At 42.7% G+C, this 26,928-nt stretch overlaps 1 protein-coding gene across 2 annotated transcripts in view; it reads right to left on the reverse strand.

Annotated features, from left to right (window-relative positions):
* polrmt (polymerase (RNA) mitochondrial (DNA directed)) overlaps window positions 1-26,928 on the reverse strand; it is a 40,440-nt gene that overhangs the window by 2,717 nt on the left and 10,795 nt on the right. The window contains exons 7-19 of one of the 2 annotated variants that reach the window (XM_086046983.1): window positions 25,849-26,016; window positions 25,569-25,739; window positions 25,222-25,461; window positions 22,962-23,747; window positions 21,889-22,011; window positions 19,177-19,299; window positions 17,561-17,740; window positions 16,337-16,423; window positions 12,954-13,067; window positions 4,801-4,853; window positions 3,368-3,466; window positions 2,557-2,629; window positions 794-885 (exon numbers count right to left, since the gene is read on the reverse strand). In XM_086046983.1, coding sequence (XP_085903109.1) covers window positions 794-885; window positions 2,557-2,629; window positions 3,368-3,466; window positions 4,801-4,853; window positions 12,954-13,067; window positions 16,337-16,423; window positions 17,561-17,740; window positions 19,177-19,299; window positions 21,889-22,011; window positions 22,962-23,747; window positions 25,222-25,461; window positions 25,569-25,739; window positions 25,849-26,016 — 2,309 coding nt within the window. The remainder of the gene's footprint in view (window positions 1-793; window positions 886-2,556; window positions 2,630-3,367; window positions 3,467-4,800; window positions 4,854-12,953; window positions 13,068-16,336; window positions 16,424-17,560; window positions 17,741-19,176; window positions 19,300-21,888; window positions 22,012-22,961; window positions 23,748-25,221; window positions 25,462-25,568; window positions 25,740-25,848; window positions 26,017-26,928) is intronic. The other variant, XM_086046984.1, reaches the window with a different exon arrangement.

Genomic DNA, 26,928 nt, shown 5'->3' on the forward strand with positions numbered 1-26,928 from the left:
ATAGTATATGAGGTTTTATTCAAATTCAAAAGTTTATTTCAAACTCCTGCTTTCACAAGTTTATTTCAAACTCGTCATAGTTTAAGTATTGTATTTTTCGGACTATAAGTCACACTTTTTTTCATAATGTGGCTGGTTGCGCGATTTACACTCAGGTGCGACTTATATCGTATATCGTCGCTGTCCTGTGAAAAATATGTATGTCCATTTTTTTCAATTTTCTTATTTTTACGTAAATGGTGTTTCCGCATTAGAGACATCGCATTAACGTGATTTTTTTTTTTTTTAAATCCAAAATTGGACAGAAGTGTTTTTCACAGGACAGCGACGATATAATAAATCGGAGTTCAGACTTGCATCCAAAATGCCCGTTCGCTAATCGTAATAAATCACTGAATGCTGTCGTACGCACTCCATTTCAGAGGGTGGCGGTAATACACTAAAAGTATTTGCCAACTACTAAAAGAAACTAAAAGGAACAAAAGGAAGAAGTAGTAGTCATGGCAACTAATGTGTGACATATGTCTGTTTTTTTGGAAATACATTTCCCCCAAAAATGCAACTTATCGTCCAAGTGCGACTTAAATAGGTTTTTTTCCCTCTTTATGATGCATTTTTTGACTGGTGCAATTTGCACTTGAGCAACTTGTAGTCGAAAAAACACGGTAAAAAGAAAATAAAATCTCCTAGGAACACAGAGTAAAATGCCACCTCATGAACTACACAACAACTTCCAGTAACGCATATGCTTATCCAACCATGTTGCTTATGACGGACGGGGTGAGGCACTTACGTATGCTTGGAGCAGTACTTGTGGAGCAGGAAGTCGGACAGGTCTTGGAGGATGGGCTGATTGTGAAGCGCCACGAACTGCTCCCGGCAGACCTACCAAAGGGGCGCGCACGATTTACGATTTGTACACACGATGTTTTAAGTAATATTTTTAGGAATCTTAACTGTCAAAAAAGAGGGGAAAAAAGTATACCGCAGTATGATGAAAATATATTCCTAAGCAATACCATCACTTAGTGACGCTTTAAAGGGATTGCAGGGATCAATAACCATGGTACAGTATATGTACTGTGTCCATATGCATATATGATGAAGAAATTGATACTTATACATTTTGGGTTATTGAGGCAAAAATAATATATGTCCACTAAAAAATATAAACTCAACACTTGTTTTGGATTCCAATTTTCATAAACTGGATGGACGCAAGGAAAAAATTTTCCATGCACGTAAACGGCCTATTTCTCAAATGGACTCACTCTCAAATATTGTTCACAAATCCATCCACCTCTCGGGTGTGGCAAATCAAGATGCTCATTAGATGACTTGATGATTGCACAATGCTCTATAGGCAAAGTTGAGGCGCGCCGTAGGCTGCCAGCAACATGAGGCCACAAATGGGCCAAGTTTTGAGAGAGCGTGCATTTGGTATGCTGACTGCAGGAATGCCCGCCAGGAAAGCTGAGTGTTCATTTCTCTTACGAGAAGCCGTCTCCAAAGGCGTTTCGGGGAATATTCAATGAAGTAATCAACCCAGCCCAGGACCTCTGGCAACTTCACCGCAAAATTTGCCAGCAACCCAGGCAGCTGCTGAACAAAGAATTCCGGCGCAAACCGAAACCATCTCAGGGAAACCAATTGGCACGTTTGTCCTCCTCGGGGCGGGCTCCATCTGACTGTTGTTTGTCGTTAACTTGAGTGGGGATATTCTCACACTGGGGGTGTCTTCTGGTACATTGGAGAGGTGTTCTATTTAAGGATCAATCATTGCTTTTCACTGTAGCACAGGGCAGATGTCAAAAAGCAAGTACGGCATCTTGGAGGTGAGCGCTTTACTAACGACGACATTGTGGCGCCAGCGGCCCAAGGCGGCCGTGGGGGATGTGTCACATATTTACGTTACTACGGCGACCGGCCAGGTGTTTGTTATGGACAGCAAAACTGCTATGTTTGTTTCTCAGCAGCTGAAACTATCACTTGGCATATTTGTTGTGGAGGAGTGATCTTGGTTGGTTCATAAAGCTGCATTTTTCTGCTTCACATGCTCGAGTGTCGACTAATACGTTAAATACTTCTTCCGCCGGCGCTGAGTTCAATTACCTGTGTAATTGGGTGGGCGGACCCTGGCACACCAAGAGACAGAATTATGCGAGAGGATAATTGTACTGAGGGGAGGACCACTTGGTTGATTCGGTCGAGATGGTATGAGGACATAAACAGCTTGACTCCTCTGAAGATACAGTTGCTAGAAAATGTGATACCATTTACTTGGGTGCTATTTTTAACAGGCATCGACTAGAAAAGGGCGAGAAACAGCTTGTCCGTGTTTTCAAAAACACATTATCCTTCGGATCTGTTTGAGAACAAAAGGCTGAAAGTAAAAATGGGAGGAATTGACTGACACACAACACCTTCAGCTTCAAGAGGAGAATTCTACACCCGGCCGATATCGGATCAGACTGAGGGATAGAAGGCCAGGGTGGTCACGGAACGGTGGGAGAGTTCAGACGATTGGGAGAGAAAATGCAAAGTAAAAGTGAATACCTTGTTCATGGTGTCCACCGTGAGGGCGTGTGTCCAGAAACAGTCGTGAACTGAGACGAACGTCAAACCGAAGCTTGGGGGAGGCCAGATTGAAAGGGGAATATGAAGCATAGACAAGGTTAAGAAAAAAATGCTTCAGGCTTACCAAATGAAGGCAATACACAGGACTGCATTGTAAGCGACACTATTCTGTAACATGAATTGAGAGTATGCAAGAACCAGTAGTAGCGTATGTTTGCAAAATAACTGTTGTGGCCGCAGTAAAGATTGGCATTGTCCTTTTTTTTTTTTGTAAGAAGTGGAGACTCATTGCATCGAACAGACACATAGAAGGCAGTATATGGTCTTCTGCCTAACACGGCTGCTGTGAAAGGATTAAAAAAAAAAAAACAGGCCAGTAGGTGGCAATGTCACTACGATGCAGTTTTTTAAATTTTTTTATTTAACTTCAAATGTACAAAAAGTATTGGCATAGTAAACTGTTAATATAAAACCGAAAAGGTAACAGACACGCATTGCTTTGTTGTTAGCGCTTTTAGCATTAGCATTCTTAGTACACAGACATTCATTCTTCTTGATTTGTTTTGATGGTCGGCAACAGTTTAAAATTGCGCTACAAACACCTACAGGACTTACGTGGAACAGCAACGACTAGTTCACTAGTTCTAGCGACCAGAAATGTTTTGGAATTAAAAAAAAACCCAGCTTATTGTGCCAAAACTGGTTCTTTGATAAATATGTGATTAATGAATAAATGCAAGGATTTTAATTAATCATGTTTTTTTTTTTTTTGTTTTTTTAAATTATTTACCTGTTGCAGTGAAGCGCTGTCAACATCATGTGTGTGGAGTCCAGCGAGTGGATGAAGTTTGGTGGGAACGCGTTCTTCTGCTTCATCGTGTCTGGCCTCCTGAGAAGCAATAACCGAAGACACGCATGTTAATTAACATGTGTCACGCTTACGTATGCATGCCAGTCCTATCTGCAACTTCAACTCACCTTATTAGGCCTCATAATGAACCCTCCTGGGAGATAGCAAGTCCACATATTATGAATAATATACAGTAGTAAAGTACAGAATAGAATACTGTATTTCAAGCACTAGATTGTGTCAGCTACTTGCTGAAAGAAGAGACGAAATTGATTCAGAGGAAGTGTGGGGTTTGTTTTTATGATTACATCTGGTAATAATATAGTACCTACGCACAGACATAAATTTCACACTATTTGATAATAATGCGAGGTAGAAATGCAGTAACACCAAACAGGATTACATATTCAAATAGAAATAGAAATGGCTGTTTCTTAAGACTTCACAATTATATTACAGGTTTAAAAAAAGTATAATTACAGTGGATCCCCACTATTGACGGGGGATAGGGACTGGGCTGGCCCGCGGATGGTGAAAATCCGTGTATAAATGACACCCATTATAAATATATTGGAGGAAAGTAAAAATACAAAATTTAACCCCAAAAATTCTTGAAAAAAAGAAAAACAGGGATAAACCTTCAATAATGTTAATATGAAAACATGTGATTGCTGATTGACTTGAAGCGCTAATCATCATTGCACAGTGGTAAAGTTTCATAAGTTGTAGTTTTCCTATCATTCGGTTTTCAACGGTTTTTTATCTTTCAAAATTTTGTCCTGGTTTTTGTACAAAAAAAAAAGCGACTGCCATTTATTTGCCAGAATCAATGCGTGCTCTCAAAGCAGCCCACTGTGCTCCGGCAACATCTGCGTATCACATCCTGTCAGAGGTCATTGCTTCAAAATAAAAGCATAATAACAGTTTTATCAGACTTTCTTGGGCCACACTGTGGCTTATTCGATGGTCACACGCAATAAACAAGCAAAAAATAGTTTGTGTGTGATTGCTATGGCCTGCTAAAAAGGTAACCATAAAGTGTGGTGAAACTGTTATTTATTGACTACCTCTGAATTTGAAGGCCTGATTTTGACAGGATGTTGTTGCATTTTTACTTTTACAGCATACGTTTTTATTAATAAATCCGTCCATCCATTATCTATACCGCTGATCCTCACGGTTATAGTATATTGTTATATTAGTTAACAGTAATAAAGGTCGTGTGAATAAAAATTTATTTACTCTAGAACAAATTGCGCGATGTCAAATTTAATTAGAAGTGCCACAGAACAATTTGTGGCGAACCTCCAGGAAACCGCGGTGCTAAGATTGTTTAAGGTCAAAGTAGCGCAAGATGTGGAACAGGCACTTACTGTTTGGTGTCATGGCTGATGGGGAGGTTGACCAGTTGGATGGCGCTCTTGAGCTGCAGAAGCAAAAGACAAAAGAAATCGTACGAGTGAGATTTATTCATCATGGTGACCATGGCGGATGCAACAGTCGTCACTTGGCAACGACGGTATGTCGGTCAACAACAAATGGTTTAACATGAGCATCTTTGACAGTTTGACATTCAATCAATAAATGAAGTCGAGGGTCACGGTTTACATCACTGACCGTAGCCTTTGGCGGTGACTCAAGTTATTTATGACATCAGTCATTTTCTGCCAAGGCTTGCTCACTGGTCTGACAAAAGCTTTTAACAAAGATGAGGCCACTGCTGGTTTCAAGGAGTAATGGAACAAACAAATCCTTACACTCAGCGAGCATCTAGTGTGTTTTGCTTTTACTTTCGCTTTTCTTTTTTAATTGACATTACAAAACGTATTTTAGACAGCAGAGGGCAAATTCTGATAACTGCAGAACTAAAAATGGAACTGGGTGCGACCCCTTTTACTTTATTTTCATGTTATTATACATACTTTAGCTTCTGCTTACACTAGTATGAGAGTTATAAACGTAAAATGTTTTCCAAAACAGTGACTTGCTAGGCAAACAATTTACTGTACATTATTTCCTGTGGGACCCGAGTGTACTTTAAAAAAAAAAAAAAAAACTATCAAAGAAGTTCAACATAGCAGCCCACAGAATAAAACCGCTGCTGTGAAGAAAGGCGAAGATATTACAGAATTAAGGTGACATGGGTTTGCATGGATTAAAGTCTATCACGGCTCCATTCAGCGAGTCACTAAGCAACTTACTTTGAAGGCTCGAGACGATTGCGTCAAGGTCGCGGTGAAATGAATGACATAATCACGCTTTTATCAAGAAAATAATTCGAAAAAAGTGGCGAGGTGTGTGTGGGGCGGGGGGGAAGCCCATTAGTCTCTGCCACAGCTGCTATCGCATGCATCAACGCATGAGCAGGATTGTTGCGCGAGGGGGCGGGGGGGGGGGGGGGTCCTCTGTCCATCAAGCTCCTCTCCATCTTTACGCCCTGGCATGTCTGAGCAAGGAGAAGCGGAAGCTTGATGTGAAAGGGGGAGGAAAAGTGAAGGTAATGTCGGCTACCTTTGGTGTGACAAATGGAAGGCCGGGTGGCAAATGAGGTCATTATTTGACATTGTATCGTGCCCCTTTTTATTCCAATGCAAGCGTGCATGATCTTTGTGTGAGACCCGACTCGAAGCTATGATGAACGAGACCTTGGCTAACCTGGAGGAGATAGGCGGCAGGGGAGGACGAGCCCCCGCGGTGTAAATCACCTGAGAGCCGCCGTGCAGATGGCTACGACGCGCGCAAAAGCAATCACCGAGCACAAAGAAGCAAGCGCTCCCCCCTTCATCACATCCAGTTAACAACATAAAGCTTCAATCCGCAAATGGTCTTTTAATGATTAAATCCATGTAGTCGCGCACATTGCGTTCTTCTGACTGTCTGCCCTTTGCCTTTGAAAGCGGAGCTGCATTTACTACGATGTCACCTCAAAATGGCATCGGGTCGCGCGAGAACAATGGAACATCGCGTCGCCCGTGGCAACAGCTCGCTCTGATTCTGATTTCCGATTTTGAGTTGACAAACCGGTTTGCTCAAACTCAAGCGTTCACGTCACGACATGTCATGTAAACTCAATTCTGCTCACCTGCTCTATGGGATTTTTCATTTTTCTTGCGAGATATAAAGAAAAAAGGCAACTTCAGCGTGTTTTCCAGTTTTATGACAATCATTTAGAAAATATTCCCGCAACATTCTAATGAAAATTTGGTACCTTGGATATTGAAGAAATTCCAACATTGGGTGAAACGTTACTACCCCTTTCAAGCTTTAAATATCAAGAGGGAGAAGTTTTGTGTAGAGATGTTTTGACGTGAGGGGAAAAAAAAACAACATTGGCCAAGATTGAATGTTTGTTACCGAACCAGAGCGGAAGACAGTTTCTGAATGAATGACTGCCTGAAGCCACCTCAAGGGAGCGCGCTTCCGAGAAAGACCCGGTGGCAGTCTGTCCATTTCAGTGAGGATTTTCCAAAACATCTATAATTGTTTTACTGTATATAAATATGCACTGCTGTACGAACAACTGAACATCGTTAAGAGTTTCTAGCCTGTGAGCATCTATTACCAAATGAAGAGCAATAATGAACCGTCTTGGGAAATTAGTACCCTCGGCATAACCTTGCGGCTTCTGGCCTTCTAGAGGACTTAAGATTATAAGCCATTTGTCACACTATTGAATGAAAACTCCAGTCAAAACACACCAATACAGAGGAGTGCCACCAGTAGCAAGCAGTGAGACAAGGGGAGTAAAGAAAATAAACAAGAAATGTGAGCCGGAGTGACTTCTGATCCGATTAGTGTCTGGCAATCCTGTTAAGGAGCCTCTGATTTATGTTCACGCTCCATCCTTCTCTCATTTCCTCAACCTTCATCAGCTATGAGAAATACTTGAGTACATCTGGGTATTTGTACTCCTTGGAGAAGAACCGGTGATTGGCTGGCAACCAGTCCAGGGTGTACCCCGCCTCTCGGCCGGTCAGCCGGGATAAGCGCCAGCTCACTCTTGACCCTAGTGGGGATAAGCGCTGTGGAAAATGGATAGATGGATGGATGGAAAAGAAGCAGCTTCCCTTTCAATCTTGTGCCACATTACTCAAAAGGTTACCAGACATAATACATTGAAAATCCACTCATCCATTTTCTGTAACGCTTGTCCTATTCGGGGTCACGAGTTTGCTGGAGCGTCTCAGATGACTCCTGGCGAAAGGCGGACTGCAGCCAGGACTGGTCGGCAGTCAGGTGCCTGGCACAAATACAGTCGAGGCGGACAACCATTCACATTCATTCCGAAACCGAGTGGGAACCGAACTCATGCCGCCTGCGCCTGAGCCAGGTGAATGTACCTGAAATCTGTGACCCCATAGTATGAAAATAAAGTGGGACCTTTTAAGGGAAAGTCAATCCAAACATATTTTTTTTCCCCAGAATATGAAAAACCAATCACGGCTCAGCTTCAGAAAACAGGTGAGCCGTGGTTGGTCGTTATCCGAGCCCTGAGCAACTTCGATGTCAGTCGACAGCAGTGACGAAATGGCCGCCCTCTGAGATGGCAAAAAGTGGGTGCATTTTGCTGCTTAATTTATATTCCACAAACACAATATTAATCCGAGTGCCGTGTTTACACTAGTGGGCCTGCTTAGAACATATTCTAGAAAAATATATTTTGGGTCGACTTTATGGGACACACTGTAACTTGGGCAATCATCCAAGAATACCATCAGCAAAGAGCCATAACACAACTCGTGCGACGATGACGATGATGATGCAGCCACTTTTCCCAACAGGTTTTCTTACAGTGCCTGGCTCCTCATTTTGCAATCCTATCCCTCGTCTAATTACAAATGACCCCCCCGGCAACACAATGGCCTTGGATTGAAGAAGCAGAGAGGGGACTGGGAGATTGAATTTAATCCACCTATGCGTGGGGGGGGGGGGGAAAGTGACCCTTCTGCAAGTTACTTTCATTTTTGTTGCGCAGTGATGCAACTGGATTAGAGTGTTATTATAGCAGAGGATAAAGCAAGTGGTGTGTGACACTATTTCATTGACACTTCATCGGTGTGTGCGCTAATACTAAAGCTTCAAAGGGCTGATCGGCCTCCTTGTCCATGCTGGACATTAAGCCAAGCAGAACCAATCAGAAGAAAGTGAGGGATGAGAGATGGACCCTCGGGGGAGCCACCATCTGTCAGCGCAGCTCTCTTGCACCTCCTTGTGAGGTGTCACTCCCCCCTTCTGATGCAACCCTCTGCTTGATGTCATACTTAAGAGAGGACAGCACAGTGGGCAAGCTTTCAAGCCTTGCTACCTGAAAGTATCTGGCATCTGCTATACAGTACGTGCGCGTCCATTTATTTCGCTGTGTGTCTGACGTGCTCCTCTGCAGCACGGGGGCCCCACAGGGAACTGTCTTGGCTCCCTTCCTGTTCACCCTCTACACCTCGGACTTCAACTACAACACCCCTACCTGTCACCTGCAGAAGTTCTCTGACGACTCTGCGATTGTCGGCCTCATCACAGGCGGAGATGATCGGGAGTACAGAGAACTTACTCAGGGTTTTGTGGATTGGTGCCAGCAGAACCGCCTCCTGATCAATGCGGGGAAATCCAAAGAAATGGTGGTGGATTTCGGTAGGCGCCAGCACTCTTCACCTGCACCAGTGAATATCCGGGGAACAGATGTTGAGAGAGTCTCAACTTACAAGTACCTGGGTGTTCATCTGAACAATAAACTGGACTGGTGCGACAACACAGACGCCCTCTATAGGAAGAGTCAGAGCAGACTCTTCCTACTCAGGAGACTGAGGTCTTTTGGGGTTCAGGGGACACTCCTCAGGAACTTTTATGACTCGGTGGTTGCATCGGTCATCTTCCAGGGAGTGGTCACCTGGGCAGGCGGCGTCTCGGCCCGGGACAAGAAGCGGCTGGACAAACTGGTCAAGAGGGCCGGCTCTGTCCTGGGCTGCTCCCTGGACTCTGTGGACTCGGTGGGGGACAGGAGGATGTTGGCCAAGCTGTCATCAATGCTGGGCAACCCGGACCACCCCCTCCAGGGCACCCTAACAGCACTCCATAGCACCTTCAGTGACAGACTGTTACACCCTCGCTGTGCAAAGGAGAGATTCCGCCGTTCCTTCTTGCCTGCTGCTGTCAGACTCTTTAACAAGAACATTGTGTAGTCTCTACAAACTGGCGGTCATTAGTGCAATTGTGCAGTCCTGCACCTGAGCTCGTATCGTGCAATACCCAATATTCCCCACTACTGTAATACCGTGCAATACTCAACATTCCCCACTACTGTTAGTCTAGTTTTATTTTTATCCAATGCTGTTCCTTACATTTCACTACAGCACTGCAGCACTGTCACTTAGAGTATTTTTTCCTCTGTACTATGTACAGGCCGAAATGAGTGTTCCTCATATTTTTTATGTAGATGTAGGTTGGTGTGTATACACATGTGTATATACACATGTTACTGCGTATATCTACATAGGTTTGATTCTAAATGTTTGCCGTCAATGTTATACATTAATGGCCACATTATGCCGCCGCCCCTGTGTGACCTATATCTTTGCTACTGTAACAACGAAAATTTCCCCACTGTGGGATCAATAAAGGCATTCTTATCTTATCTTATCTTATCTTAATAAGCCCGGGGATATAAATCCCTCACATACTCTAAAACTGGTTCAAGTGACAGCACCGTAATGCCCTGCTAGATCGCGGGTCACCTATCGCTTGTTTTTTTTGTCAAACATATGACAAATGCCTTTGTGTTGAAATATTCATATTAAGTGTCTTTGCTGCGCATGCATGCATTTCCCATCCTGACGAGGACACCGAAGGGAGAAAGTAGAACTGAATGAGGCTGCAGTAAAGGCCTGGAAATGAAGAATGCAAGAGTCTGGTGAAGTCAATGGGTCGCAGGCTTGATGCAGTTATTGCAAGTAAGGTTATGCCACCAAATACTAATTGGTATTCACTTTAAGACAGTTAAAGCGGAAGTCAACGCAAACATATTTTTTTCATGAATATGTTTTATGCAAGCCCACTAGTTGAAACAGGGCATTCTGATAAATATTGCATTTGTGGAATAAGTGTTAATCCACTCGTTTTTAGCCATCTCTGGGGGCGGCCATTTTGTCTTCTGTCGACTGAAAATGACATCACAACTGCTCACAACGACCAATCACGGCTCAGATTCAGAGAATAGGTCAGCTGTGATTGGTCGTTGTAAGCAGTTGTGATGTCATTTTCAGTCGACAGAAGACAAAATGGCCACCCCCGGAGATGGCTAAAAACAAGTGCATTTTGCTACTCAATTTACGCAAAATTAATCAGAATGCTGTGTTTCAACTAGTGGGCCTGCTGGGAACATATTCTTGAAAAAAATATGCTTGGGTTGACTTCCGCTTTAACATTTGAATAATATCTGTTCCAATACTTTTGCACACTTCAAAAGTGGGTGTCTTCAAACAAAAGGTGCTCTTTGAACTTTTGTCTCATGTTCATCTCTCTCTCACTCTCTCTCTCTATTTATAAATATAATGTGTGTATAAATAGATTGTAAAAAAAAACAGTACTAATATAAGTAGGAACTAAATCGGGATAAGGCACTTGCAGCTTAAAGCCTATGTAAACTTTCCCCAAAGATTTAACAAACACTTGTGTTATCCAAAACGAGGACTGAAATGCTGCTACAACACAAGGAATTACTAATCATAAACACACGCACGCACACGCGCACACACCCTGGCGCGCTATCCTACAGGCATGCTGGCACGCTGACATTTATCTCTCAGACGCGCCACTGTCAGCCTCTCCACAGTGACAAACAACTCTAATGATGTTGTGGAGCTCCATTACAGTGGGGGCCACTCATGCCAATCGCACGCCACCATCAGCGCTGCACTCTCCAACACCCAACCTATCAGGACCTGGACATTCTAGCCGGAGCACTCTGGCTTGGGAAAGCATCCCCGCATGTTGGAAATGTACCCGTTGAGAATGAACAAAAAGCCAGGCGAGCTAAGAGATGTGAAATACGGTTATATAAATCCTTCATGTCTTTTACTGCAAAACCAACAAAATAGTTATAGTGCAAAAGCACATTTTGGGACAAAATTAATGTCCATTTTGAAATACATAAGGGTTGGGTGGGTTCATTACAGAGGGGCGGTTAAGTTTCGAGAGTACAGGAAGTGAGTCTCGTTGACTCACTAGGGGGTTGAAGTGATACAATATTTCTCAAGTCAAGAAAGTGGATACAGTACAGTGGCAAGCAAGACAGAAGAATTCAATATTCAACATAACGATCCAAAAAAAGGCTAATAACAGCACATGTAAAATGTATTTGGACTCGACACATTGGCAGTAGCAACCATCCAAATGAGTGTTTCTCAATCCTTGCCAGAGCACAGTGAGTGAAGCACGAAGTTGGCCATGAATTGGCTGTGAAACATTTATTTTGTGGCTTCAGCAAGAATCCATGTTCTTTTTCTTTCCCTGCATGAAAAGTGCAAATAATTCTCTCTCTGTTTTTTTCGTTTTGCTCAAGCAACATTAGATACCCTTCTGACTGACTGTTCTGACAGTTGGGCTAACGCAGTGAGTCTCAAAAGGCACTCTAAGCGTGTCTTAAGCCTTCATTAGGTCTGCCAGGGCAAATGATCCAATTTCACTAAATTGGCCTAAAAATGATTATTTAAGATACCTGTTTGTGCCTTTCTTCGATTGTTGTGAGTATATCAGCTTAGTGTTCCACTAAACAAGCCCAGACACAACACTTAGGAAGTAATTTGTGAGTAAATTAACACAAGAATATTATTTCAGTATACCGGATACTTTGTACGTTAAAGTGGAAGTCGACCCAAACATATGTTTTCAAGAATAGGTTCTATGCAGGCCCACTAGTTGAAACACCACATTCTGATTAATATTGCATTTGTGGAATATGAATTAAGCAGCAAAATCCACCCCTTTTTAGCTATCTCAGGGGGCGCCATTTTGTCACTTCTGTCGACTGAAAATGACATCACAGATGCTCAGGGCTCAGATCAGAAAACAGGTGAGCTGTGATTGGTCGTTGCCTGAGCCCTGAGCAGTTGTGATGTCATTTTCAGGTGACAGAAGTTTACAAAATGGCCGCCCCCAGAGATGGCTAACAACGTGTAGATTAACTCTTATTCCACAAATGCAATATTTATCAGAATGCCTTGTTTCAACTAATGGGCCTCCATAGAACATATTCTTGAAGAAAATATATATTTGGGTTGACTTCTGCTTTAAGTGACTTGCGTGTTGCGCCGTGAGATTTTTCTAATGTAAAATATGTGCCTTATTTCAATAAAGGTCAAGAAACACTGTAATTAACAAATTGATGAAAGAAGTGAGATAGCATTGCTTAGCCCAGTGGAGGAAACTTTATATAGAAAAAAAAAGACAAATGAAAGCAGAGAGCGCCATCATGTAAAACCAGAGATAAGAATAGTGCCAACTTTACTCATAGCGCCTCTGTACGTTTGCTTACCACTTGGTTACGTGTGCGGTGGTAGGGCTGGATGATGGGCAAACCCAGGGGGGTCACCCACTGCACGGTGTGTCCCGCCTTGGATATGCGCCTGGCGCTCTCCGTCAACCAGACCTGAAACACACATAGACCACACTCAAACAATAAGCGCGGGACTCAAATACATAGAAGCATATTGTGCTTTGACAAGAAAAACAAGACGGTAACAGGGTAGTGTTTAATGAGGAAAAAAGTCTGTTTGAAAATTGTATTTTTACTAGAAAAAGTCATAAAAAGTCAATACTGTAGTATGGAGTAGTGAATACATTTGTAATTTTAGGGGCAAAATTACACTGGGGAACAATTTGAAAAAAAAATTCTGTTGAGTTTTGAGTTTTATGCCGATTAAAACTAAAATTGGCATGCTGGTTCCAAAATTGCTGTCATTTTTTTCCTAGCACACAAGTTTTTTCTCCACAGCTTACCCTGCAGATAAGCAAAATTCCACTGATTAGTTGTAGTAAGGCTGTAGTAAGATGAGCTGATTACGATTGGACTCATCTTACAGCTACGTGGCTACTTCTTTGTGCAGTCACAATTGAGACTATGAGGTGAGAGGTGTGTGCAGCTCCCAATAGGTCGGTACTATCAATATCTGTACCGTACACAGAAAGCTTGCATAGTCGGAATTAAGAGGATTAGTGCTGGCTTTTCTCTTAACCTTGTAAGCATGGGCATACCATTGTCAGTTCCATATCATTTCATGCTGGTTTTTTGGGGTTTTTTGGGGGGAAAAACTTGATGTGGTAGAGAAAAAATGAGATAAGGTTTGGATTCCGCACCCAAAAAATTGGTAAAAACAGCTGTCAGACCTAACTCAACAAATGTCTTCCTCAGTTCCTTTTCACTGTTCCTTATCACTTTGCAACATGGCCCTTAAAAACTTTCCATACTATTGCAACTGTCAACTATTTCAAGCAATTTAAAGTATGTGATCTTATACCAAACTACATCTGAAATCTTGAAAACGCAAACCACCTGTGCGAACCCTCCTAACCCATTAAGGCCTAAAGCGCCTTTCTCAACAACTCCCCAAAACCTAAGGTCGCCCTTGAAAACCTGAAGTTCTCCCAGAAATTCAACACTTACAAAATGATTAATATCTCAGCCCCTGTAGCAGACAGAAACATAATTTTAAAAGAATTAAAGAGCTTAGACATGTGGCTTTCACACAGGCAGAATTTATTATTATTTACTGTTTCAATCGAAACAGTACAAATAACGTGTCAGTGCAAGAGAAGCACTATTTTAATTTAAAAAAAAATCGAGTGGTAATTACCATCCTCTATTCTGTTACAAAGACGTCAATATCGTAATTGTCCACAAACCATATCATATCACGTTCGACTGGTTCCACTGGTGGTGCACGTCGTCTATATAGCACTGCCGTTACTTACTTTAATCAGAGCTCCCGGCGATCGACGGCATCCGCCATTAGCCTACCTACGGCTCGAAAAAATTCCACGACATCCTCCGCGGTCTCGCGACACCGTCACGTGTATATTCTGATGAATTAAATTGGCTAAGAGACAAAGAATTGGATTAAAAAAGGACAGTGAAGTATCCTCTCTCCCGGTTTGAAAGGTAGAAAAAGACGCAACAGCGCTCCCGGCTCTAGTGGAAGAAACGCGGTTATGCGCTCCCGGGCTTAATGGGTTAATATAAATAAATCAAATTAGCTAGACAGCCTATTTTTGGTATGCACATTTAGAAACGGGGGACACAGTTCAAAGAGTAGGCTTATAATAGTTCTTGTGTTCTTGTTCTTGTACAATAAATCATCTACATGACCTTTTGGCAAACAATTGTTGCCGACCTGTTGAGGAACAGGTGACGGATTATTGCAAAAACAACAAAGTTCAACAGTGTTGCTTGTAAAGCCCCATTTTGTCTCTAAGCCCTAGTAATGCCAGTAGGTTCCTTCGTACACACGCACACACATCTATGAGGAAGACGGATGATCATAGTCTTTCCCGGGGCGAATGCGTTCTCATCTTATATCTCTGTCTGAGCCAGAAACAAAGACAAGGAGACAGCCGGGGAGTGACGGATGGACTAACTAGATAGTTAGAGAATGACTGATCAATGGGTGGATTGATAGGTGGCGGGCCGAGGGGGAGAGTGTGCCGAGAATAAATGGGACGTGTTCGGGGGAGGAAGGAGGTCAGCGGCGGGATTGATTTGCCGCCGTAAATTCTTTATCTCAAACCCGGGCTGTCCCCGCTCAATCCCCAAAGGAGGAGCGCCACAGCGGCGGGCACCGGTTCTATTAGTGAACCGGGCCACGCTCTGCTTGTGAAGATAATGCACACAGTCCCCACCAGGTGCAAGTCATGATGCTATAAATGGAGCCTATGTGGCGAATGTTCGCCACTGGCGGTTTTTCCTCACCTAATAATGCCAGGAACAAGTCATTAATAAGAGGAAAATATGACTCTGTGGAGCTGGAAGCTAGTCATCACAAGTTGGCTATAGTATATTTCAAATGTGGAACAATGTTTGTTTGCCTATTGCTTCTGACAAAATATGATTAAGGGTTGCGAGGGAGAGAGCTTTGTTGTCGTTGAGGCGCCCTTGAGCAAAACTTGATCATAAAAGTTGTGGCAATTCCTTGTACGGTGGTACCGTGACTTACGAGTTTAATTCGTTCTCTAAGGCTTCAACTCGATTTATTGTTTATAAAAAATAAATGCGCTCAGTTGAAATTAATTCATGCATTAATATGTTCCTGCCGGCAAAAACCCAAGGCTCGAAATAAGCGCTTTCGCATCGCAGTTCATGAGTCAAAATTTGCATTTTGCGCCTCAAACAAATACATTCAAGCGCAAAACTGTGATTGGCCTAGAGTTTATGTGGCTGCCAACTGTTACGGAAATCACTCAATGCTAACTCATCACGGCCGTAACATGTCGTGATTGTTCCGAATATTTTTCAAATTTCATCCGAGTGGCCGCTGCTAATTTCCTGATGTGCTGCCTGTTCAGGCAAATTTACATTACAACAGTCCTACACCATATACAGTAGCATGTATATACTCTAGGTCTAGATATTGTAAAGTTTCCAACAATAAGTTCAGTTGAAATGAAACTACTACTACCAACTGTCTTTTGAATGACACTGAATGTATCCGAAAAAACGCGGACATCCTAAGTTTCAACATTTCAAATTGAAAAAGGTAAGTGAAGACAAAGGACACCGATTCCAGTTTATGAAGAATTTCAAATTTCAAGACAAACAATCATCAGGTTGTAGTGCTTTTTTTTTACCACTTTAGAGAGAATTTTAGCAATGACTCGGAGGACTTGACTGAGGAGTGAATGAGGATTTTTCTCTAACACACCCACCTGGATCTCTCTCGTCCCTGTAAACATCTCCTGTAGGCCACTGAACACTTGTCGCACCAAGTAGTGAGATGCTTCCCATACATATTCCTGAAAGACACAGATGATATGCAACAGTATAATATTAAATAAATACAGATCAACCATCCTAAGTCGTTTTCTGGTCATATTCTTGCTAGTCATTGTGCTTTGAGCCATATCTTCACCTTACTAAAATAATCATAATCATCTTTTTTTTCCAGCTTTTCCAGAATATGCAAAACATGGAACCAAAAACTGATTACTGTTGACCGTGTTCAAAGATAATCTTCTTGATCATATAGCAGGAAGGTGCTTTCCTATGTTGGAGTGAATTCAATTATTGTGGTTATCATTGGTACACTTTGCACACATCACAATAGTGGAGTTAACCCTTTAGATGTTAACTAAATTGAAGTCTTACAACATTTGAAACAGCATGAGGACGGTTTGCAGTCCAACGTCATTGTTACACTCCACACTGTTTGCAGTTTAACTTTGGACCTTTGAGTGTGCATATATTGTCAAAGCAAGAGAAGATTTAAGACTAATTAAGACTATTTCCTATGTAGCTACAGTAACTCTTTACCAGCCATGGAGCCCACTGCTGCCATCAGTCACATATAACACTTCTCAAAAAGTCCCTGATGAAGCAATTAGGGGACATGATGCAAAAGTCATCGCCAACCACACTCCTGAGTGTGAGATAATAGGCAGCACGGCCACGTAGCTTCCATCCGCACTGGAAATGAGATCAACTTTTGGTATTATGCGACTGATTTGAGAAGATTAGACGGTCCTGAAGAATGAGCGATGACCGCAATGGAACCTTTGTGCCTGTTGTTTGTTCCCGTCCGCTTCTGTTTACAACCAAACAAGTCTAATATTTCACTGCATTGCATTGTGATTGCGTGTGTGAATACTGTAAGTGGCTGTTCTTGTTAATCTGCTGCGACAAGGTCAAAGTGACGTGATGGAAAATATACTCAGCAGACGTCATCTGCGTGATAACTGTGCAGAAGCAGGAGGAGAACAGTCCTCAGCAGAGAGGGCTTCACACCTTCTAGCGAGTATGCACATTGCGCAAAGTGCCCCACATACAGTGGAGAAGATCCTGTGCAGAGACCGTGCTAAAAATAAATCCGACGGCAGCGTGAGGGGAACCCCCCGCCCCCCTCCCCTTTCCCCTTACCTCCCTCGCTACTGTACCTGAGGGAATTCATCAATCTCCTTCAGGCGCTTCTCGATCTGGAGCCTTCCCCCGTAGCGCGTAACCCCGTAGACCACGGTCATCACAGTCTGCTTGACCACTTTCCTGTTGATGAAGCCCTCCAGGACCTGAGCGATCTTCAGGCCCTTCTTAGCATCGCGGGCCCGGAACTCCTCGACCTGAAAGACAAAGCATGTTGGGCGGGAGCCCAATCACTGCCACTGTTGTGAGAAAACAGGAGGCAGCCAACTCTCAGTGCAATTTGATGCAATCAAGGCAACAAAGGTTAAGAACTGCACAATCACTTCTTGCACCATGTTGCGTTGAAACTAATTGTCACTATCTATTGTGGCAATATACTACTTTAGTCAAACAAACACTGGAAAACACCAAGAGTAGTTTTTTTCAGTTGATCTATTGTCAGAAAGAGAAGTTGCCTCGAGAAAGCACACAAAATGCAAAGAGCCTTCAAAAGTAGCTTGGGCCATATGCTGCTTCCCCATGTCTTAGGACAAATATATGATTATCTGATCACGTGTATTCTAACAGCTTGTTCCACTTAATTTCCAATTAGATTGTCCCAAAGAAAGTGCGGGTTCTGCAAGGAAAACAAATGTCTGGCTGAGTCTGCCCCCCCCCCACAAAAAAAGCATATATTTACTCTTTAGATGTAGTTTGCAGTACTGCGTCAGAAAATGTCCTGAACTGTTGTCACAAAACAATATATTTCAAAACCAAAACACAAACTTCAAGTTTTCTCTATAATATGGGACAGTCAGACAGTTCCTGGCCGAGAAGAACGTGGATGCCATGAAGATGGCCATGATGATGGTAATCTAAAGGATCTGGAAAAATCATTCCAGGAGTGCATAAAAGAATAGCGGAGGCTGGGAAAGTGTGTTAAACTCCAGGAGGATTTCTTCAAAGGGGAGTGAAGTTTATAGTTTAACGCTATTTTGTTCTGCCTTCCGTTCAGTTTGTGTGTAATTCCACTGTCGAACACTAGATGGTAACACACTATATAAACATGAAGTACAGTATTTCAGATCACCCTAGTTTTTGCTGAAGATAATTGAATGTCATATCCACTTTAATCCTGCTTTTTATGCCTACAGAAAGCAACAGCTACAGGTTAATTTTATAATGTACATCTTTGGGCATGATTATTGATGTCAATTGTGAGATGATAAATTAAGTTTGTCGGTTTGGAAAAATGGGATTTGTTTATTTCTGTATTGCGTATTACACTAATGGCAGGGGTGGTCTGAAACGTAACCCTGGAAATGGAGGGGGGATTACTGCATCTTTTCTGACACTAGTTCAGGAATTTTTCTGACCCACCTCATACATGATATGATAGGATTTTCTGGTTGGGTAAAACAGAGGGGACAAAATCAGTAAAGTGCAGTACTCATTTACACCTCTGTAAACAACAACTGCAACATGTATTCATTTAAATACATCAATGACGGTTTAACGAAAAGTGAGCGTTATTTTTTCAATGTGAGAATATACAGTATCTGATTTCTGTACCTAATATTGTGACCTGTGAGTGTATTGTATAGCTCTGTTTCCCCATCTAGCGAATAGCAGTCATGTTGAGTTGCGCTCTGACCTGCTGCGCCACTCCACTGTACACGTCCTGTGGCATGTCACAGGCCATGAGGTTGACTGACGTGGCGCCAATAACGTCTCGACCAAGCGCAGCGTAGTGCTGGAGCCCGTTGCAGGAGCCGTCCTGGAGGAGACGGTCGGGTAGGGAAGATTAAAAGCAGCCAAGTGATGGAAATGAGAACAGAAATATGGATGGAGGATGCGGTTCGGGTGCATGGAGGGGAAATGGACAATTAAAAGAATGTATAAAGCGCAGAAAAGATGAATCTGAAGAGCTCTAGTGTCAAGAAACAGTCGAGGTTGTTATCTCAGTTTGAGGAAAACAAATAAAAAAAAAGGACACAATACTTACCCAGTTTTCAGATATATTCATTTATTAATAATTAAATGCATAATTAATGTTATAATCCTTAGCTAAAACATGAACAGGATGCTGCATCCACCAGCGTGATAGACAATTAACTGAGGACCTCGTTCATCATTCTAATCACTTTAATTAATTCATAGTAATCCTAGCAGAACAGCATTATGTGAGCATTTTCAATGAGCAGGGCTGATCTAATATTGCGTTGGGCCACGATATGATAAAACACGATTTTCGAAACATACTACGGGCAATTACAATGTGGTCACATGAGCGAAAGTAATATATCTAGCAGCAACTTCTCACACTACACATTATGACCCAAACACGAAATGAAATAACTATGGAAATAGTGTACAAAGTCATTACACCGCTAAATCCACATTGCGGAGTACAGCTGGGATAAGCAAAGCTCCATGAAGCTCCATCGGGGAGAGAAATGTGGAAATACAAACTCTTTGTACTAGTCAAGCTAAATCACGTTGTGGACTACAGCTGGGATCAGCGAAGCTCCTCGCGGCTGCTGATATGCGCCTCAAAAGTAAACAAAAAACACAAGATGGTATCGCTGGACCACTTGCTTTTCACTCCATATGAAAAGGAAAGCAAGCGCTAAATAAATAAGTGATGGAGTTACATACAGCAGCGCTTCCACAATTACACTCAGGCAGGAGGATGGCTCCCGAGAGCAGTGCTTCGCTGGCTTTATTGAGCCAAGGCACAAGAAAAAAATCTCACGTTACGCCGATAAACAAAAATACAGAAAAGAATACGTAGTGACAATACGATAATCTCATTTAAATTTAAAGCCTTAAAAATATACCTTATGGTAATACTGACACGCAAAACAGTCTTGTCTTAACAAACGGCAATGGAAACGTGGCAAGCAGATTGCTTGCAAAATTGATTATTTTCCCCCAGATCGCTCAGCCCTACCATGTAAATACAACTGTAATGTTCCTGGTTGCTGTCTAGCTGATGATGCATGCGATTTCCTTCAGGCTCCTCATGTTCCACGTCGCGCTTCATCATCGGGGATAGTGCACATTCATCAACATGAATAAAGTGGCAATGTTCCGGAGACTTCATTCTCTGTCCCTAGATAGGCTCGGTAAAACCTGGGAGTTTTTTCTTTTTTTTTATGTTTGTTTGTTTGTCAATTCAAATCTGACAATTTTATTCCGATGGTTTCCTAAAGAACTCGCACCACACGGAGAGTCACAACATTGGGCAGACAGCCAGACTATTTGAGTTAAAGTCTATTTTGTGAAACAGGAAATTGAGAACAAAGGAAGAAGTCTAATGGTTTTTTGAATGACAAACTGTGGATGATTTAGAACAGGGGTCCCCAACCGCCGGGCCTGAACAGATGAAAGAAAACCAAAAAAACAACGGACAGTACTTCTGGTTTAATTATTATCTATCTTATGTCTCCATCGCATAACGCTGATATTAAATGCACAAGCTGATTTAGAAGACTTTTAGGTCCATTCATTAAGTAGCAGCTACCTTGCACTTTATTGCCAGGTACGGCAATAAAATGGTCCAAAAAGGTTACGGCCGTCTTAAATAGTTCATTTTAATGTGCCATTTAAAGCGTAGCTGAAAACATGAATGGTAGTAAAAAGCAAAATTTGTTGGCTAGATTCATGACAGAAGAAATGTACTCCGGTTCATATGCTGCCCATCGAGTTAACCACTGCTAATGAATATCATATTTCCAGAGGATTAGAAAGTGAAAGTAATGATCCCACCAGTCAGTGCCAGCAAACTATTTTCGAAACCTTGATGGCCCCCCTTTCTGTGACGTGTTTTGTTTACATGAGTTTTCCTCGGTTACTTCCAAAAACATGCACGCTAACTCAGAGGTAACAAACTCATGGCCCGGGGACCACAATTGGCCTGCTGCATCACTTTGCGGCCCACTAAAGTGTTTCTTGCCAAATGCTATTTTTCTTTTCATTTTGGCAGAAAATATGTAACAATTTTGGATTTTCCTTTCAATCCATTCCTTCACAGCAGGTGTTAGAAGCAATTTTTTCCCCAAAAATTAAACAATAGTTGGACTGTGAACTGAGACATTTGAGTGACCCGGTGATTTTTGATTTCTATTTGATTTGTTGTCAACAATATATATATAAAACAATCAATTGCATGCAAACGTAATAATATGATGACGTGACTATTCAGCACATTTATCTGCTATTCAGAGTCATAACTCGAGCTGTCACTTTCAAACATTTTCAGAAGCCATGTGTAAAAGCCAGGTGGGATAGGCTCCAGCTCACCTGCGACCCAAATGTGGACAAGCGCTATTGAAAATGGATGGATGGAAAACACTGATGGTACCTGGTGCACAGGAAAATGAGAGATGAACTGCGTCGGGTCCGGAGATCGCACGGCGCTGGCGATCTCCATGCAGGAGGCGAGAGCTTGCCACGGCTCATCTGCATTCATCCACCATTTCTTACCCTGAGGAGACAAACACAAGCATGAAGCACGTTACCCTGCATACATATTTTATATTGAGCCAATATACAAACCGTTACTTTGGTTATAATGGTTGGGAAGTACAGCAGAACTTTAAAAATGTAGTAAAGAAAGGAAGACTATACTGCATTATATATTTGCTGTTAGTGCTAATCGTGAGGCAGGTAAACCACTGATTGGCGAGCTGTTTTACATATGGTCACGGCTCAGATTTAGAGAACAGGTCAGCCGTGATTGGTCGTTGCGAGCAGTAGTGATGTCATTTCAGTCGACAGAAGTGACAAAATGGCCGCCCCCAGAGATGTCTAAAAACGAGTGCATTTTGCTGCTTAACTCATATTCCACAAACGCAAAATTAATCAGAATGCCGTGTTTCAACTAGTGGGCTTGCTGGGAACATATTCTTGAAAAAAATATGTTTGGGTTGACTTCCGCTTTAATGTTTTAAATTACATTTGTGGTTCATCATAAAAGAGTTTTGGGGGTATATTATGGAAAATCATCAGCAAAGCGCCCTAGTTGTTAGCAACAGTACAGCAGTTTAAAAACTGGCAAAATACTTCAGATTTTTTCCTACAGATTTTCTTTTTTAAACATTACAACATATGACAAAGATATGATATTCAAACATGCCCCCACTGGCTAAAAATATATTTTGCTCCTTGTCAAAGTATTGTAAACCAGTCAAATGTTCTGCCTGTATTTCATATATTTATTGTTGTAAGGATAAAGAGGCCCCCCAAAATGTATTTGATTAATTATATATGTTTTTAATTACTCAGCCGATTAATCGGTTATCAGATTTTACCCTTCCAAACATCGGAATCGGTATCTGCCTCAAAAAATCTTTATCGGTCAGGTCCCAGTTAGCACATCTGCCTCTGTTTTGCTGACACATAATGTGAAGCAAACAGTAATAAAGATAGACGCACATTCAAGGGATGGTCAGCAGAGTCCAGAATGTCCTCCATGAGAGAATTGCCGTACTCTAGCCTTTCTTGCAGTGAGCTCCTCTTCTTCAAGCCTGTCAGATTGACTAAGTGGATCTTGAGCCAGTCCAGCCCCTTTGGCCCGAGCGGCTTCCCCTCTGCGAAGAGCAAGATGGAGCGGGTCACGTCACTTCCGAGGTGATTGAAGTATGGAGGACAGGGGTACGTGCGTCCCCGGAAATCCATATTATGCGGGAACCAGAAGACCTCGTCCCTTATGTGGTTGGCGATTGAGAGTTTATAGAGAGCGTCCATGCGCAGGCTGTGCATCTCCTTGACTTTCCTTCTGGCATTGATCACCTCTCGCTTCATGTGGGCCTTGTCGCTGCCAGTGAAAGAGGGGTCCTGCGGGTTGAAAAAGGGAATTTTGGGGGCCTCTGACAGGGGAGGAGGGATGTTGAGCTTTTCGTTCCCGCGATCATTAAAGATGGAGATGATGATGTCCAAGAGAGGTTTGTTGATCCTCCAGGCACAGTTACCCAGCTGGTTAAGGGAGTCCAGGATTGGGTGAAGGTTCTGGCATCCCTCCAACAACTCTTCGTGCTGGGTCGCCCCATTCACGCTGCGCATCAGCTTGGTGGGGGTCAGCAGGTAGGCACCAAACTTGGCCGAGGTCCAGGGTACAGGAGGGCAGCGCATTGGCATCACGGAGGAGTCGAAGGTCAGTTTAGTCTCCACGGCCTCCTGCTGCATTTGGGTCAGGATGGGGTGGGGCTTGATGAAGCCCACCTGAGGGGAGAGAGACAAGTTCATCAAATCCAATTACAGCACTTGAAGAAACTTCAAATTACGCACCGCCCTAAAATAACAGTCACACTAAAAGGAAGGAAACAATTTGTTTCTGATGAAAATCCCGGTTACTCCGGCTTCATCGCATATTCCAAAAACATGCATCTAGAGCCCGCCACACCGAGCCATGCGACCGAAAGTGGCTGAATTTAAAGAACAGTTAACATTTATTTAATTAAACTTACCATGGTACACGTTTATTCTGTACCAAATATTCTATATTTAGTTTACAAATAAAATAGATTGTGTTCAATGGGGAAAAAAATGCTGTTTTTTTTTTTTTACCCAAATATTTCTAAAAAGGTCATTTTAGAGCTGTAATTTTAACTGTGGCTCTAAAATGTCCAGGTGTGAATATAAGTGCCAGTGGTTGTTGGTCTCCTGGCCTACAATTGGCAGGCAGCACAATCCACAGCGTACTACACCTCTTGCCCAAAGTCAGATGGGACCGACTCCAGCTCACCCCTAACTATAAGAGCTAAATCACTATAGGACAAAAAATTGATGGGGTGCATCGTCAAATAAAGACAAAGATGTGCCACTAATAATGAACACAACCCTATTTAATGCCTACGCACGATGTCAACAAAAAATGCTCAGAATTACAACCACAAAATTGATTTACCCCACTGTTGTTAATATACTGTAGTTTCTTCGGGCTACGGCTTTAAAATTAATGCGCTCTAAATAGTCTTGTTGGAAGAAATACAACAACCTGACAGCAAAAAATAAATAAGCACAACATTGCTTTGCACCACTCAGACTATCATGCTGTGTCGTAAAGTCATTAGGCAGCTCCCCTGACGAGCCGACCTCCAAAAAGAGCAACAGAAAAGATGGGGGGACGAGTCACGGCAAAGGCAGCGACGGGAAGAACTGCTTCGTAAGCGCAAGGTGAAAACTCAGTTATCTCCTAGTCGTACATCAAGTCTCCAAAGACTTCCCTCGCGCTTTCCCATGACATGGTCACTTCACCCTCCTGCAGAGTCTGGTGACAGCCAATCAGCAAGCCAATTAAGAAGGAGACACTAAAAAAAAGGGATTAGCCTGGATTTTTGCGCGGGAGGGTAAGCGGTTTTATAATTCGCCGTCGTGGGAGCGCCGCGCTGGATATTAGGGTGCAAAAGGTGACACTGACTTAAGAGTGACAAAAAAAAAGCCAGGGTCAAGTGTATTCAGATGCTTCCAGTCATTATTAGTCCTTGAAAAGGTCTCTCCCTCACTCGCTGGATGTCAAGTCACTGAATCTGATCGACCTGAGATGAGGGGGTTGGGATCAATTAATCGATTAACGTGTCATAAAAAAATTCGGTCGAGCGTTCAATATCAACTAGCAACATGACGTAAGCTCGAAATCAAAATACATTGTCACGGAGAGAGGGACTCCTCTGGCAGAGATGTGTGGACATGATACCTGTCGGGTGCTGCGAAACGTGTAAATGTGGTAAAGGACGGGGATGTGCTTCCTCTCGTAGGCCGAGCTCAGGATGTCACTATTGATTTTAAGGTTCTTGACCATCAAATCCAGCAGGTACGTTCCCAGATCCAACATAACTAAGTACGGCCAGGAAGATTCGCAACCTTGGAGCGTGGGCCCTGATGGGTGTTCCGTTTCCAGCTTGCGCCACTCCTCCCTGGGAAGGACGTTGTACGCCTGGAAGGAGAAGTCAGAACGGTTCATTGTCGAATCAAGCACAAAGTAATGACATGATTCCAAGAAACAGTTCTGGTAAAACTTTATCTTTTTTTTTTTTTGTAGACCTTGGTGTCTTTGGCTAGCAAGTCTGTGTAAGCTTTGTAAATGTTGCCCAGCTTTTCCACCATCTGATTTCTGTATTTGTGGTAGACCGAGTACTTGGTGTAGACGCGGATGCCCAAATCTTTGGCCATAATCATCAAGGACTCTCCGCTGGGAGGCATACTGGAAACACTCTGGTAGGACACAAGTCACAGCAGCAAGTAGTGAGTCGTGTGAGTCGACCAATCACAGGACTGCCTTGAACATCCACAGTCTGGCTTTTCGTTGAGCGGGCTGCATTACCTGTATCATGATATCCACGTAGTCGTTGTCCTCTAGCAGACAGAGGTAGGGATAAAGGTTGAGTTTGAAGTCCTTGGAGTTGGTCTTCCCCAGGATCATCTTGCCCTCCCTGAAAGCCTGGATGAGAGTCCTGCGCCACTGAGACCGCTGCTCCAGCAGCAACGCCCTCTAAAAGGACGACATTGCACGTGGTAACAACGCAGACAACGGCAGTCAACAACACTGCTACTACATTTGTTGCTCCTTTTCTCCTTTCATCTAGTAGGTGCGTGTTCTTCCACGATTGCAGCCAACAACAGCTGAACTTTTTACATCTGCAATATTCAATTTGGTTGTACTAGTAATACCATTATTACTGCTCATCACCAGCACTATTAATGTAAACAATATAGTAAATGGCTGTTCATCGTGAGGGATATGTTCCAAAACACTAACCCACTAGCCAATATATGTCAAAATCCACGTCAGCAAGATGCAGATGAGGTAGTGTTTTATATTTCTTGCTTAGAGGGAGCTTTTACTTGCTTCCATCGCTTAGTGATTGCTCATTTGGTATTCCGTTGGCGTCTTGTTAAGGATGTGGTTCTTGGCCTATGTAAAGTGCGTTAACATCTGTTGTGAATTGGGGACATATGAATAAAATTGAGTTGACGAGATAAAAGCCCCTTTCACACCGCATGTAAAAAGATACTTTTTCATGTTGCTGTTCCATACAAATAAAATACATTATTACTATTATTATAAATAATAATAATAATAATAATAATATCAGCCCCAGCAAGGAACGGGGCGACAAAGTCAACCCAGAGGTAGTATGAGACCTGAAACAGAGGCGGAACAAAGCCTGCGTGTCAGGGTGTTGCTGGAACTGGAGTGTGAGATTTAACACCTGACATTTACTTCTCCCTCTCTGTTGTGTCGAAAGCAATTGTCACTGTACGACAAGTATTTTCAACACCACACCAGGTCATGGCTGCTGATGTCATCTAATTATCGAATTGTGGTACGCTGTGTGAACACACACAGAGTTAGGGCAAAATCCATCTTAAATGAGTTCTGTGTAAAAGACAAAAGTGGATA

Source organism: Filicampus tigris, chromosome 12 (genome assembly GCF_054856515.1).
Source record: "Filicampus tigris isolate MCC_2025a chromosome 12, RoL_Ftig_1.0, whole genome shotgun sequence".
Lineage (NCBI taxonomy): Eukaryota > Metazoa > Chordata > Actinopteri > Syngnathiformes > Syngnathidae > Filicampus > Filicampus tigris.